This window comes from Notolepis coatsorum (assembly GCF_963971535.1).
Source record: "Notolepis coatsorum genome assembly, chromosome: 1".
In the NCBI taxonomy this organism is placed as follows: Eukaryota; Metazoa; Chordata; class Actinopteri; order Aulopiformes; family Paralepididae; genus Notolepis; species Notolepis coatsorum.
The window spans coordinates 134,827,558-134,843,245 of record NC_140165.1 but is presented as its reverse complement, the minus strand read 5'-3'; the positions used below and the strand labels follow the sequence as shown (position 1 = coordinate 134,843,245).

Below are 15,688 nucleotides of genomic sequence, written 5' to 3'. Positions count from 1 at the left end.
AGCGTGCTGTATGGCGTCCTCTGCTGGCGGGAAGAGGCGTCCTCTGTACCGTCTGGTTACCGTCCACCGCTGCTGTTGCTGACTTGCTTCCGTCGCGCGAGCTAATACTTGGTACTACCTTAAACACAGCTAAGCTTTGGGTCTCGGCGCACCCTCCTGCTATTCGGTTATACTGTTAACGCAACGTGGCTGGCTACACCACCGGTCTCTTCAGCGCCTCGCGCCCCGGTAGTCTACTCAAGTCAGACGGAGCCGTTAGCGGCATGCTAATATACCTCACACAGTAACTACTATAACCCGATAACGTTAGACGTTAGTCTTGTTAGCTTAGACGTTAGTCCTTGGGTTCGGTTTCTCTTACTCGCACACTATCACGGATACTTCTAGGATAACCCGTCACTAGCAAGTATGTCTCATCACCCGTCGCTCGCTCCGGCGGGGCTCCCCTCCACTGACTTCTTCAACGGGGCTATTCCAAAGCACCTCCCGTTGTGGCTGCGACCTTTCACGGCCAAGTCCAACGTCGAAGAGAGCTTCCTGTTCCGCTCACCTCCAGGTGATTCACCTCTTCCTCGTCGCTTGCTTCTCTCCACCACTGCACTCCGCCTGCCACCACTGCACTCCGCCCCCTGCTGGCAACCTCCACCGGTCCCGCGCAAAGACCGCTCCAGAAAGGGAAACAAAGTCTCAATGTTATTGCTAGTAATCCATACTGCATCTGGAGAAGAGTAGCACCTCACTTCGTCGTTAGACTGGGGCGAGCTATCCAAAGGAACACCGTTAGTCTATCCAAAGGAACACTGTAAATCACACGTTATACACACACACAGGGAAAATAACAGTTAGTTAGCACTACTGAATACTTTGTAGAATATTCAGGCTGCTACACATACATGTAACACATAACACTGTACATATAACCGAATATTTTAAATAATAAAGTGCATGATGAGCGGTAACATAGTGGTTATCAAGTCCGGGTAAAGTGCATGTGCACGTGAGGGGACAGTCAATGAGAGTTTAACAGTTTAACAGTTTGACTGCTTGGGGGGAAAAAGCTGTTCATAAATCTTGAACTCTTGGCATGTATGGACCGGTATCTCCTCCCTGAGGGAAGGAGCTGAAAGAGGTGATGTGCCGGGTGAGACTGGTCCTTGATGATACACTTGGAGCGGTGGAGGCAGCGGGAGGTGAAGACGGAGGTGATGTTTGGTAGAGGAGTCCCGACGATCCTGCCTGCCGCCTTCACCGCCCTCTGTAGAGCCTCTTGCTCTGCCTTTGTGCAGCTGGAGAACCACACAGACACACCGTAGGTCAGCACACTCTCAACCGCACAATGATAAAAGTTGACAAAGAGATTTCGTGGCAGGCCAGCCTGCTTCAGCTTCCTTAGGTAGTATAGGCGTTGCTGAGCTTTTCTGATCACTGAGGCGGTGTTGGTGCTCCAGGACAGGGTCTCACTCACACTGAGACCCAGGAACTTGAACTTGAATATTTGACTGTTGGGGTCATCCATCCCTCCTCCTTCTGATTAATCGCAACTCTTTATTATTATTGGATCTGATGCCGGTCTAAATACAACTGGGCATGAGCCCAGGAATGAAAATGGAACCCCCGAATTGTTTAGAACTGCGTTCTCAAACTTTGGCCACCATACACTCTTTAACGTGATCGCGTCTCAGGAAAAGAGTTTGAGATGGGTCAATTGCACCAAGGACCGGAACAAAATGGAGTTGGGAGAGTTGATGTCCAGACCACATTCTGTTCAGCTGCCAGTGAAATCACTCCCCTGGCGGCTTCATGATCAAATAGTACGTGACTTCTTTTTTAATGGGTTCATTTCCTGTAGGAGCAGCCGAGACTACTCTTTGAATTCCGGCAATTCTGCAGCTACGCGGTGCCAAGTCCACCCTCCCAGGTACACACACACACACACACACACACACACACACACACACACACACACACACACACGTGTACACACACGCACACCTCCTCATTGCTCCACTGCTATAACATGAGTATGATTCATCAGAGAGATCAGGTCATTCAATTTCCTTTGATGTCATGCGCTTCAACGTGAAGTGGCATCCAGAACGGGGGCGCATCATATCCGGGTCACCCCACTGAACCAGTGCTGTCAGCTGATCTGTGAAGTATGACTGGCAGTCCTATTAACCGCAGTCTCCACTGTCCTCTCCACACATTACCCAAGTGGATCTCCGTCAGATAGCTATTATGAACGCTCATGCAGGGCCTAGTTCTAGTCTTGTGTTATGTGACTTCATATCCTATTGTCCAATATGTTACAGTCAATGACATGACCCCCCCCCCCCCCCCCACACTCCTTCTTTTCATTACCCTCTTGCTCTCCTTTCACTCTTTCCTTCAGTCTGCTCAACGTCATTGCGTGATGCTTCTCTCCTCCATTTCCGCTCCCTCTCCCCAGGTGATGGAGGCAGACTTCAGGCACGTGGGCTTTATGATCGAGTGTGGCCTGTTCGACAAAGCCATCAAGACCGCAAAAATGGTTTTGGACCTGGGCACTCTGCCCCCGGCGCGCTACATGGTCTCCCTCCTCGAGCACGCTCAGAAGGTGAGACTCAAGACAAACCCGCTCCCTCCCTCCCCCTGCTGTACCAGTGTCTCCCGGGGCCGACCCGCTCCCTCCCTCCCCCTGCTGTACCAGTGTCTCCCGGGGCCGACCCGCTCCCTCCCTCCCCCTGCTGTACCAGTGTCTCCCGGGGCCGACCCGCTCCCTCCCTCCCCCTCCCCCTGCTGTACCAGTGTCTCCCGGGGCCGACCCGGACGCTTCCAAGCTGCGGCCACCGCCGTGGTTATCAACTGTATCTATATTTGAATGGTTCAAAGTTTTCCCCTACATCAGCATGAAGATAGCTTTCCAAAATAATGATCCAACATTTAATTTAGGAAAAAACTTGTCAGAAAACCTATATTCGATACAGCCCTTGTATCTAAACATTTTAAAAAGGGATTTGGGAAAAACAGCCTTTGTGTCGTCTACATTTTCACTATTGATGCACATTTCTCTCTTTCTTTCTCTATTTGTGTCTTTCTGTCCCTGCAGGGTAACGCCACTCTAGTCTACACGAGAGACCTGCAGGAGCTGCTACACGGCTTACTGAGACACAACGCTCCCTGGCTGTCAGTTCAGCCCAGCTCGGTGAGAAAATACTACGCCCAGGTCCTGCAGTGTCCCCAGTGTAAAGGAGGCCTCTGGCCATTCTTGGAGACTGCCGTCAGGTACAGATGTGAAATAATATCAAATTATTGTGCGTCACAATTTCCACACATTGGATTAATTGTCTTTATACTAAGTCATGTGGCAAATTGCTTAATCTACTGCACCACCATATTATGCTAAAATATTCATTTATTAAACATTTGATTATGTAGTAGAGCTGGGCAATTAATCAAATTGTATTTTCAATTACGGTTTTGTCTTCCAATTGGTTATGAAAAACAGGATAATTGACTTTTAGCCAAACCATGTTTTTAAGTCGGGTCAAACCTTTGAGCCAGGTGATGTTTTTATGTAATTATATTTAAAGTGCAAGGAAATCCACTGTTAAACAGACAAGTTGTTAACAGCGGTGTGTGACAGTGTCATGATATGAGATTTTGATGGTAGATTATTGTGTGAGAGAATTATATAAAGAGTATATATATATATTTGGATACCTTCTTTTGAATATTTACTTTTGCATCAGGATTGTTAAGAAGATAATTGGCCTAATCCATGTCAAAAAGACTATAGCAAACTTACACACACACACACACACACACACACACACACACGCACACGCACACGCACACGCACACGCACGCACAGTGGGGGAAGAGGGCGAGTGTCTCGGACTCAGCCCCTCCCATTCCTCACTGTTGGGAGCTGGAGACCATCCCTGTGAAATTACTGTGAAAATGAGAGTAAATTCACCCAAAGCATGTAGTTTCAAGTTTGTTTATTATTTGTCACAACAAAATACAGAATACTTTATGATGAAATGCTTGTTTCTGTATGAGCCCCTGAGAGTGTGCTACATACAGTGAAAAGAAATTAAGTACATTTTATTTATTTAATTTTTTTTATTATTAAGAAGTAAGTAAAGTCAATATACATATATACAATATACAACACAGAGTAACAGTGAGGTACAATGCAGAAATTAAATGAGATACAAAACTTAGGGTAGGGTGCAAATGAGGTATGAATGTAGTGCAAATCTCTTTAATAGATGCATATACAGTGTTTAAAGTGTCTAAAGTGAGTGGTAAGGTGAGTGTTTGTTTAAAGTGAGTGTGTACATGTGGATGTGTGTGCAGTGAGTGTAGATGATGGGATGTTACATAGTGTCATTGTCATTGTAAGACACATTGGACCCGTTGCTGGTCTGGCTGTAGGAGGCGCTGAGTTTCACTGCACACAGCAACAGCGTAACTCGCGAGAGGAGCAATACTGAACTCGGGGCTGAATAGATAGATATTATAGCTTCAAAAATGTTTTCTGGTCTGTGTGTATTATGAAATGACAATTGTGCGTCTTAATTAAAAAAAAAGAAAATCTACACCCAAGTAGACCCAAGTAGATACAGCTATGTACTGTATAGGAAACACTGAGTCATTCTGACATGTTGTGTTTTTGTATGTGCGTTTGAATATGTCCTTCCAGGTACTGTCTCTCCAACCAGGAAACCTGTCACTCAATCACTGGCCCCGCCCTCCCACAACTGTTGAGTTTCCATCATGGCCTCGTGGCATTTGTTCTCGAGCTCTTTCAGGGTGAATTCTACTCAGCCGCCTCGGGGTAAGGCATCATCTGAGCAATATAACACAAGAGGCAGTACATTTACATTTACATTTACATTTAGTCATTTAGCTGACGCTTTTATCCAAAGCGACTTACAAGTTCTGTACGACAAGCCATCAGGAAGGGCACAACTCTATCAGCTGAGCAACAATGTTCATCAAAGTGTTGAGTGCTACAGTGTAGGTTAGTTTATTAGGACAAGTGCATGACAGTATGGTTAGTTAGGGTTAGATAATTTTTTTTTCTTTTTTTTAGCGAATGATATCACAAATGTACACACCAGTTGCACTTTCTTTGAAATAATATTTGACATCCCGTGAGATTGGGTCTCATTCACCAACGGACTTAAGACAAAAGATCAGAAATGTTTTTGTCCTAGCTCCACTTAAGACATTTTTGGGCCGATTTTGGGATTCACCAACGGTCCCTTCTCCTGGATTCGGTCTTAACTAAGAGCAGGATTTAGGAGTGCTGAAGAGCAGTCGTGTGTCAGACATACTGGTGTGCGCCGTGTTCATAAGGGCTTTATTTGGGAGGTATCATGGTGATTGCGTTCATGTCAACTATACAGACATCCTTGGAATAAAATAATCATAATAATAATAAATATGACAATATTTGTATGATAAAACATGTATAGTCATGCCTCAAGAGGCATTTGATGTCCGAAAATAAATAAAAACACTACACCAACACTGCAAATGACAGTGGATAAATAAATAAGAACTAAAGCTAATCCCATGGATATATCTATAGTCTAATAGACTGTATTAATATTCCATATTTATACCATCTTGTTTCACGCTATGCCGTTCAGCGCACACACGCACACCATAGCCTACGTGTGTAATGAATGAACAGTAGGCTTATATTCTAATTACGTGTTTCATTAGGAGATAGTAGATACTGTATGCGCTGCCCTATAGTAGTACGTACAGTACACATCTTAGCATGACATCTTAAGGCCGCCACAGAGTCGGTCATACTGTGAGCAAACCGGACTCTGCGCTGCATGTCCGCAATCGTTTGAGGTTTCAGTCAAGCTTACCACCACTTACCAATTTCCTACATTTCTCATGCCAGTTTACTACATTTAATGGTCGATGTCAACCAACACGCCGAGCAGCCTTTTGTGTGACACCGGTGCGCGACACCTCTGTGGAGTCTGGTCCGTTCACGCCCGACTCTGTCGTGCTAAGATGTGTACTGTACTGTAGAATAACTACAGTATGACTACTATAGGGCAGCGCAGTATCTGTGATCTCCTAATAAAACAAGTCATTAGAATAATATAAGCCTACTGTTCATTCATTACGCACGTAGACTGTACAGTACGCGCAGGTGGCCAGGAGCGCGCAACAAGACGGTATAAATATGGAATATTAATAGTCTAAGGTTGGCACCTTGCATGGTTGCCTCTGCTGTCCGTGTGTGAGTGAAATGTGAGGAACAAAATTGTAATTACTAGTTACATTTTATACTAGTGTGTTGTCATACCATGACAGTGAATGACGGAGAGAGAGGAACGGAACATGCTTGACGGAACACGTGCTCACTTTAAAGAACACAGCTTCAGGAAAGCAGCTTGTACCCTGAAGTTGTGCAGAATGTTTGATCAGAGAGCTGGTTACACAATGATGCTTTCATGAAGCTGAACCTGGACAAGCTCCATTCCTTCACTGGGGAGGGAGATGACCAAGGATAGACCTACATCCAATCAAACAACACCAATACACTTTATTTACAGACTGCTCATATATTTTACCTTTCTTGGATATTCAAGCTATTATTTTTATACTTGCAAGAATACAGTTTATCCTGTGATATCCCCACGCTTCATATCCCCACGCTTCATATCCATGTGCTTCATATCCCCATGCTTCATATTCCCACGCTTCATATCCCCACGCTTCATATCCCCACGCTTCATATCCCCACGCTTCATATCCCCACGCTTCATATCCCAATGCTTCATATCCCCATGCTTCATATTACCACGCTTCATATCCCCACGCTTCATATCCCCACGCTTCATATCCATGTGCTTCATATCCCCATGCTTCATATTCCCACGCTTCATATCCCCACGCTTCATATCCCCACGCTTCATATCCCCATGCTTCATATCCCCACGCTTCATATCTCCACGCTTCATATCCCCACGCTTCATATCTCCACGCTTCATATCACCACGCTTCATATCTCCACGCTTCATATCCATGTGCTTCATATCCATGTGCTTCATATCTCCACGCTTCATATCTCCACGCTTCATATCCCCACGCTTCATATCTCCACGCTTCATATCTATTCACCATCTTGTATGTATGTTTGTCTCCAGTGAACCTCTGCGACCTCAAGAAGCAGGCTTGGCTCCGTCGTCCGGCTCTCTGCTGAAGCAGACCTTCTGGGTGGGGTGGGAACACTCCACCCTGCTCTCCAAGACCATCAAGCAGCTGGCCAAGCTCCTGGTCCAGGCTGCAGTCTGGGAGAAGGCCCCTGTGGAGGTGACCACTCGTGAGGGTTATTCAGTGTCACTTATTGATGCATATGTGTGTTTTTAACCTTTTATGCCTGAGCGGTCCGGTACCGGTACGAGATTGATATCACGCAATGAATCCATCAATACAGAATGTATTAATTAATGTTGAATTAAATTTTTCTTCAAATGAAGCCAAGTAGTAAAGTCCCTGTCAAAACAGCAGTCAACGTGTATATTTTCAGCACTACGTTTGTTTAGCAATGATTTTAAGCGTTATTAGTGAAATATGAGTTTATAGAAATACATAACTGTACTTACAGTAGATTTCATTCACGGTTTTTGCTGCACTGGTGATACTAAATCCAGATTGAACTGAGATTTGGCCCGATCCATAGATGTGTGACTTGGCCATAATAAGGTCATTTATAGTTATATTATATTCTATAATCATATCTCAAATTGCATGTGTCCGGATGGCAGAATTCAGTACTGTATCTACAAAACCTGCTGTAAATCACCTGCCCATTATTAATTTGCTTAGATCTTTTGTACACGTGATCTCAAGAAGGTGCTCAATGAGCTACATTTTTCATGTCTGGTCAATTTTAGCATGGTGTTATTCACGTCAAAGAAACATTTATTGAAAACATATTCTCCTTTCTCCACTATTTCTGACACTGGGAATACATTCCCTGAGATCCATAGATGTCCCTAGATTGTAGAAGTGGAGCAATCTTCCATTTACTTAGGTATGTATTTTCAGAAAATATGGCTAGGGCTTAAGAGGTTAAACGATAAACATAATGACAATGCACGTGCTTCCGACAGAAATACTCATATCGATAGATAGATTCTAGTCTTGTGAAGCTGACGAGGTTAGAGGACGCGGCCTTGCCTGGTCAAAGATCTTTCAGATCAATAATACTCCTACTTTGAAAGTTGTGATGAAGGGTCTTATGCAATATGGTACATAAACATTGACTAAGTTACATTGTTTTTGTCCCCATGGAAGGACCCGGCTGAGAGAGCAGCCAGGGACAGGCTGCCGCTGGTGCAGAACCTGCTGGACCTGCTGAGTGTGGCGGTGGAGTTCTGGTGCCAGAAGCACTACAGACTGAACCCTTGTCTAGTAGAGAACGGCCTGCAAGACTTGGCTGAACACATCGCCATCATCAGCCACGGTATTACAATCGCAAATTGATAAAGAGGAAGAAAGATATTTGAGCTTTTCCTCGGTTTGATAGACCCCCCCCCCCGTACAGTTAAGCTGGTCTAGCAAGCTGGAATTAACCCAATGCACTCTTGAGCATTGCGATTGATTAGTTCACAGACACGTCACTCAAACTGTCAAATCGTACAAGGAATTTAATTAGGTGCGGTTGGTGTGGAGATAATTGTCTATAATGTAATTCGTGCTTTTTTTGCGCCGGGCATTGGCAGGAAGTGATCAAAGGTTATGTGCTCATATGTTTCCCCTCTTGTCCATGTAGATCTCAGTCCAGTAGATGCAGGGGAGGTGGTGTGCAGGCTCAGCTCCACCAGACTGAGGCTGGTGACGGCCGACGCCCTCTTCAGAAGCATCTGCTGCAGAAACGGACTCTCCATGGGAGATGAACCACTCTCACTTAAAAAGATAGTATGTTTGATTTAAATGTATTTGGGTCCCCCTTTAGCGACTGCCCCGAGCAAATGACAACCGAAAAGACTGGGATTCACCTCAAGGTTCTTGACGTAGTCTAGAACAGGGGTTCTCAAACTTTTTTATACTACAACCCCATTTTATTTAGGATGACCTAATGTATCGCATAATTTCAACGTGGAATTAAGCAATATCACAATAAAAGCACACATTGTTGAACTTGATCATGCATATTTATTAGAACATGTAATTACAGCACTGTTATCAATACACATTTATAAAACTAGGCATATTTAGCCCAAATATGTTCCCAGAATATTACACATACTTTTTTACTTGCCAATGTGCTGTCACCTACCCACGACCCCATTTTGGGTCGTGACCCGTAGTTTGAGAACCGCTGGTCTAGAAGTACAGGGTGCATACATTATGTGAACAGACAGTCCACAGTTCTCTTCTTGCATGCCTGAAGTAATTTTTCAGCTCGAACAGTTGATAGCGGTCAGTGTTGGAAAGCAATTGCTTGACCTAACTTGATGCACTAATAAAATAAACATTTCAAACTATGTAAGCATCCTGCCAACAGTTTTTATACAGTATACAATAGCGAACTATAGGAATAGCATCTGTGTTATCCACCAAAAGTAGGTGTGACTGCGAGAAAAGCCAAAGTACCTAGATGTATGTCTGATAGGCTGTATCAAAGTAGCCCACTCCATTGTTTATATATAACTCAATGTCATAATAATCAGTCATTGTTTACAATAGTTGCATTTATTTTGCATTTATTTAACAAAATTTACTTTAACCCTTTCAGTGCCACGGACGACATATCTCGTTTTATCAGCCCCCCCATTGAGTGCCCACGACGACAAATCTCGTTTTATTTTTTTATTAGCGATCTGAATTCATATTTCATCAACCGAGTCTCCCGTTGGTACACCAGCCCCTACAGGAGCTCAGATTGGAAAAAAGCGCCCCCTATCGTCTATCCCTGTGTAACTGCAGGTCAGTCGCTTAGACTGACCTGGGATCTGTAGAGGTGGAGCCAACTGGCTCCTTGTGCTGGCGAGCAGTCTGCTCAAGAGCGGTCTGATCGCGGGACGGAAAGCAGCCTGGATTATATATTTACAGCAGCCAATAATCAATCAATCAACGCGATCGATATTTGGAATGGCGATCAGGAATTGGAATAATCTTTTTGGAGAACATCTAAGGTAAGGAGTCTATGTTACCAGTCTTGGGGTAATCAGAGCTGTATTCGCTGAGATAACAGCCTGTCCCCTATGTGCCGTGTGTGTGTGTGTGTGATCTTGCGGGAACGAGAGAATAGATTTTTCAGCTCGCGTCTATAGCGTCCATACGTACACATATACTATCGATAATCTAGCATTTATTTGAAAATGATTCATAAATACCGTAATTCCTCTAATAGTAACCGGGTCTCAAATACAAGCCGGGTCTCTATTAATGGCCGGGTGCGCTCTTGAGCTAAGCAATTATAAGCCGGCCTCCTAATACAAGCCGGGTTACTAATATACTGAGCTGCATACTGAGCTAGTTACTTGATTTCACTTTGAAAACGTTGAAATGACCAGTGACCACCTGTAATTGCACTGTTTACTATTTCATACAGTACTTGGTTTCAATAAATGAACCCAGTACATTTTACTGGGTTCAAACTGACACAAAATGTTGATTTATTCATTATGATCCGTTTGAAAATTTGAAATATAGGCCTCCCTCTTATACAGGCCTCCTCCTAATACAAGCCTGGTACCCGCTACAGTTGAAACAAATACAAGCCGGGGTTACTATTAGAGGAATTACGGTAGGCAGACAAATGACAACGTGTCTAGTGTATTCGAGAATATTCCAATAAATGCCGTTTATGAGGGAATCTTTCTATCTTCCCGGAAATTTTCGAGAGAACGATAGCTTTTCGAAATGCTATAAAAAGGATATGAACCGATTAAAAAAAACAATCCGTTTCGACAATGTTGACTGCAAACGAGTCATTGATAAGCGACGGGCAGATTAGACACATAATTTAAAACATAGATTAGGCGTTTTTAACGTTAACATTGAAATGGATGGTGTCATTCAACAGGGTAAATCAACGTTAATCAAAGGCACTGAAAGTGTTAATTATGGTGTTTTTGTTTTGTTCTAGACTTATTGTGATGTTTCTTCTTGACTTGTTTAAAGAAGACGTGTCCGGCCCATGGGGACATTAACACAATGGCACCCAAGCACGGAGATCTCCGTGTTTCGATTCCACCCGTTGTGGACAGAAGCACGGATATATCCGTGGCAAGTTGTTTTGGCGTTTATTCCATTTTAATAACCTATTCAAGGTCGCCGAGATGCACTGCAGATGTACCCTACTCTTTGAATTCGAGAAAGTGCAACACCGGCCAGATCCTCTTAGGGGCGCTATCGCGATAATAGTGTTCCCTGTGGTTTTTTTTGGATCTCTAATGTACTTTTCTACTCATCTGAAGCGATAGCTATTGTCTGTTCCACGGGATATGTTTTGAATTGCGGATTTCACTATGCAATAAGGGGATTTATCATCAGCCAATGGACATATCGATCTACCAGATGGCGATCGATAACGGGGAAATGCTCGGGGGGATCCAACCGGCTCATGGTAAGATCTTTTTCATGTAAAGTACAACCCGATCGGGCATTGTTTTGATAGCCATCCAGGCGATCGGCCTATGTGGCTAGTTAGACGAACACGGTTATTGGTAATCAATAATAAGAAACGACGTCCCCCGCCCCCCCCCCCCCCCCCCCCCCTTTCATGCATACATGCTTGATGATCGTGCCGATCATATGCAGTTTGAGTTTTAACTGTAGCATCTGTATAACGGAAATGCCATTGGATATAACGTTAGCAGCTATTAGCCCTTTATCTCGCCTTCCAGAAAATATACTAGACCAAATCCCGTATAACGCTTATATTCACGGCGCTATAAAATGAGAACGTATTGATGACATTTTTTTTTCTTTAAGCCATTTTGAAGGGACGGTTTATGGACTCAATTGACAATGAGATGGACAGATAGCAATACTATAAAGTATAGATTTAGCTGTACAAACAGCCCCACGTCTGTTTACATAATGCTGGTCTTCTAGAGATTTATTAGACGCATCCCAATGGCCCCGAATGTGTTAACGTGTGTTGTTGGGCCTTACAAATAAATTTGTTTTGATTTGATTTGAATACTCTTAACTCATTCAGCGCCAGGGGTTGCTGTTTACCTTCTGGGTAGAATGCCATCGCTGTAAGTCAATGGGGAGACTGCAAAACTTGCGAGTGCTTAAAATCTAATAACACCGTCGATTGTCAGTGAGTTGCTTCTCGTCAACATGCAAAAAACTTGATTGTTTTTTCAACCGTACATTTCCGTTTTATACAGCTTTGAATGAGTATAGTTTGAGTGATTCTTAGTAATCCCAGGAAAAGACGCGATAATAGCCCTTTAGTGAAATCCAGTTATCATTATCACGTTGTAATTTTTCCCCTGATTATCGAATCCTCCTGAAATCAACGCTTGCACCCATGAAATGGGGCTTGGACCAGCATACACTAGTGTGCAGCCGCTTGGGGCTCGTGCTGCACAGACATGCTGAGGTCAGCTGTTGCATAATTTTAGTCCGCGTGGAATCTGGTCCATCTGCTACATCTGGACTATGATTGATTATATATATATATTACTTCTTTGATGTACTATTTCATAGAAACCTATCATTATTATTTGTTTCTTCCTTAACACTTTGGATGCCACGCCGTGTTTTCCTTTTTAACCCCTTGATGCCCAAACCCACTCCAATGTTAACTTAATATCGCCTAATCTATGTTTTAAATTATGGCTATGTGTCTAATCTGCCCGTTGCTTATCAAAGACTAATTTTCCAGTCAACATTGTCAAGGCAGATTGTTTTTTTATCGCTTCATTTCCGTTTGATAGCATTTTGAAAATCACTCGTTTTCGCGGAAAAAACAACCCTATGATGATAATCGTCTTTTACTGGAATATTCCAGAACGTTGTCATTTGTCTGCCTATTTTATGAATCGTTTTTAAATAAACGCTAGATGATCGATAGTATATGTGTGCGCATGCACGCTCGTGTCTCGCGCTGATAATCACTGCTCTTATTTCCTGATGGCTTTTACAGTCAAAACAGCTATATCACATATAGTGGAAACGCTTATATCTCTGTGAAAACGAGTCTGATTATCCTAAGACTGATAACATAGATTCCTTACCTGAGGTCAGATGGTATCCAAATGGTTTATTCCAATTTCCGATCGCCATTCGAAAAAATCGATAATTGTATTGATCCACCGTGTGTACAGTATAACACATATTCGCCGTGGCACCAAGGTTCCAGAATGAACTCTGGTAGACCCCGGTTACATCAGTGAGAAGTAAAATGTGGAGTCAGAAATCCGTTCTCCCATTCACTTTCATTGAGTCCAATCCAAAAGGGTGATTTACCATCTGGGAGACGATAGGGGGCGCTTTTTTCACATCTGAGCGCCGGCGGTGCCTGGATATCCAACGGTAGGCTCGCTTGATGCAATATGATTTCAGATCGCTAATAATAATAAAAAAAAAAAAAAAAAACAGAGAAATCTCGTGATGGGCATTCAACGGTCGGGGGGTAAACCCGAGAAATCTCGGGCGTGGCATCCAAAGTGTTAACAATAGTTTTATATATTTATTTGCAAAGTGGGAGCCTGAGTGGTAAAGCCCAGTGAAGGTATTTATTGTGTGATACTGTGCAACAGAAGAAGTGAAGGTTTTAATCATGCAATCAAAGGGAGTGTTATCACATTATCAAGGATCTTTTGGAACATCTGACACACACCCACACACCCCACAAGGTAAACTGTCTAACCTCGTGTGTTTGTTTGTTTTCGGACAGGTTTCATGCTACTTGCCTGCCTTGAAGACTCTGGGCAGGAGCCCTCAGCAGGTGTACAGAGGGGCTCCTCAGCCCGGGCCAGAACCCACCTCTCACAGCTCTGGGTCAGTATCACACATAAGCCTTTCTGTGTGTTTCTGTGTTTCTGTGTTTCTGTGTGTGTGTGTGTGTGTGTGTGTGTGTGTGTGTGTGTGTGTGTGTGTGTGTGTGTGTGTGTGTGTGTGTGTGTGTGTGTGTGTGTGTGTGTGTGTGTGTGTGTGTGTGTGTGTGTGTGTGTGTGTGTGTGTGTGTGTGTGTGTGTGTGTGTGTGTGTGTGTGTGTGTGTGTGTGTGTGTGTGTGTGTGTGTGTGTGTGTGTGTGTGTGTGCGTGTGTGCGTGTGTGCGTGTGTGCGTGCGTGCGTGCGTGCGTGCGTGTGTGTGTGCGTGCGTGCGTGCGGTCGTGGTCAGCGGAGTTTGATAGTGTTTACTGAGGATGGCCAAATTGGTTGATATTTAAACTAAAAAAATAATTATACAGAGAAGCTTCAGCGAGTACAAAACACTGCTGACCGACAAAAGAGAATCCCTCACTGAGGAAAACACAAAGCGCCTAACCATCATGTATCACAAAGGTGATGTCAGCCAGAGATGGGGAGAGGCATGAACCATTAAAGGACATTTCTTTGAAAGAAATTACATAAAAAAAATATATATATATATATCTGATTTATTTTAAACAAATAATTATTTTGTATTATTTAACTATTTAATTATTTAGTTATTGCACTACACTGGCAGTTGAACTGCATCGAACTGAATTGAAGAAAATAAATAAATAAAACTGAACTGGCACTGTTTGCTGATGTACTGTTATTAAAGTTAGTTAAAAACATAATTTTGTATTGTTTTTTTGGTTAAATCCAAAGGAAAAAATATGAAATCCGAAAACAGGAAAATGTGTATCTGAAAACAGGAAAAGATAAAACAGATTTCATAGGGCCCTACTAAGGACAGTCGCTCATGGAGAACAAAGCGACCGCGAGGTCACGTGGGTCTTGTGAGGAGTCCACAATGCAACGCATTGCTGTTCATCCATGGTCAGAGGCAGCCGCTTGTAATGTGGATGCTTTCTAGCCATTACCCTGACTACCTCCCTGCTTGTCTCTGTCATCCTTATCTCCATCTTTTCCCCAGTTTTATTGGTGTCTCAGATCTCCGTCTTCTCCGTCTGTAGTCTGTATTACTCCCCTGAGGGGGAGAGTTGAGAACTCTGTGGCAAAGTGAGGAAATGCATGAACCAGGGTGAAAAGTAACAAAGCAATGAAAAAGAGCACCTGTAGAGTGAATCCGAGGTGGCAATTTTTTCTCTCTTTTGATGGAAGGATGGATGGAGGGACTGAGGGATGGCTGGAGAGAGAGAGAGGTTGTAGAGTTGTTGGGATCTGATGGGTCACGCCCAGGTCGGCTTATATCAGTGTGTTGATCGCTGACGGGCCCTGTGCAGAGGGGGAGGGTTGGACCGCCCCGGCTCTAAAGGCTGATCTGGTCAGGAGGAGGTTGGCAGGCAGACTGATTGCCAGAGAGAGACACCATCTCTCCACCCTCTCATACCGCCACCAGCACCTCCACCTTTCCTCAGCCCCCCCAACCCTCACACTCTAAATCCCCTCTGCCATCCCCGCAATCCAATCATCCATCCATCCATCCAAAACGCACACACATTTACACACCCGGGCACACAGCGCACCCCCATAGCAGACATCGGCTGGTCCACCAGCAGGCAGTTGGCACAGAGAAGGGGGCAGGAATCGGCGGGTA

At 43.9% G+C, this 15,688-nt stretch overlaps 1 protein-coding gene across 1 annotated transcript in view; it reads left to right on the top strand.

Moving 5' to 3' along the window:
• Positions 1–15,688, top strand: part of slf1 (SMC5-SMC6 complex localization factor 1) — a 148,400-nt gene that overhangs the window by 50,007 nt on the left and 82,705 nt on the right. Inside the window, exons 7-14 of the mRNA XM_084329206.1 lie at positions 1,850–1,918; positions 2,450–2,596; positions 3,089–3,264; positions 4,691–4,825; positions 7,170–7,335; positions 8,323–8,491; positions 8,801–8,946; positions 13,892–13,995. Of these exons, the coding sequence (XP_084185332.1) occupies positions 1,850–1,918; positions 2,450–2,596; positions 3,089–3,264; positions 4,691–4,825; positions 7,170–7,335; positions 8,323–8,491; positions 8,801–8,946; positions 13,892–13,995 (1,112 nt within the window). The remainder of the gene's footprint in view (positions 1–1,849; positions 1,919–2,449; positions 2,597–3,088; positions 3,265–4,690; positions 4,826–7,169; positions 7,336–8,322; positions 8,492–8,800; positions 8,947–13,891; positions 13,996–15,688) is intronic.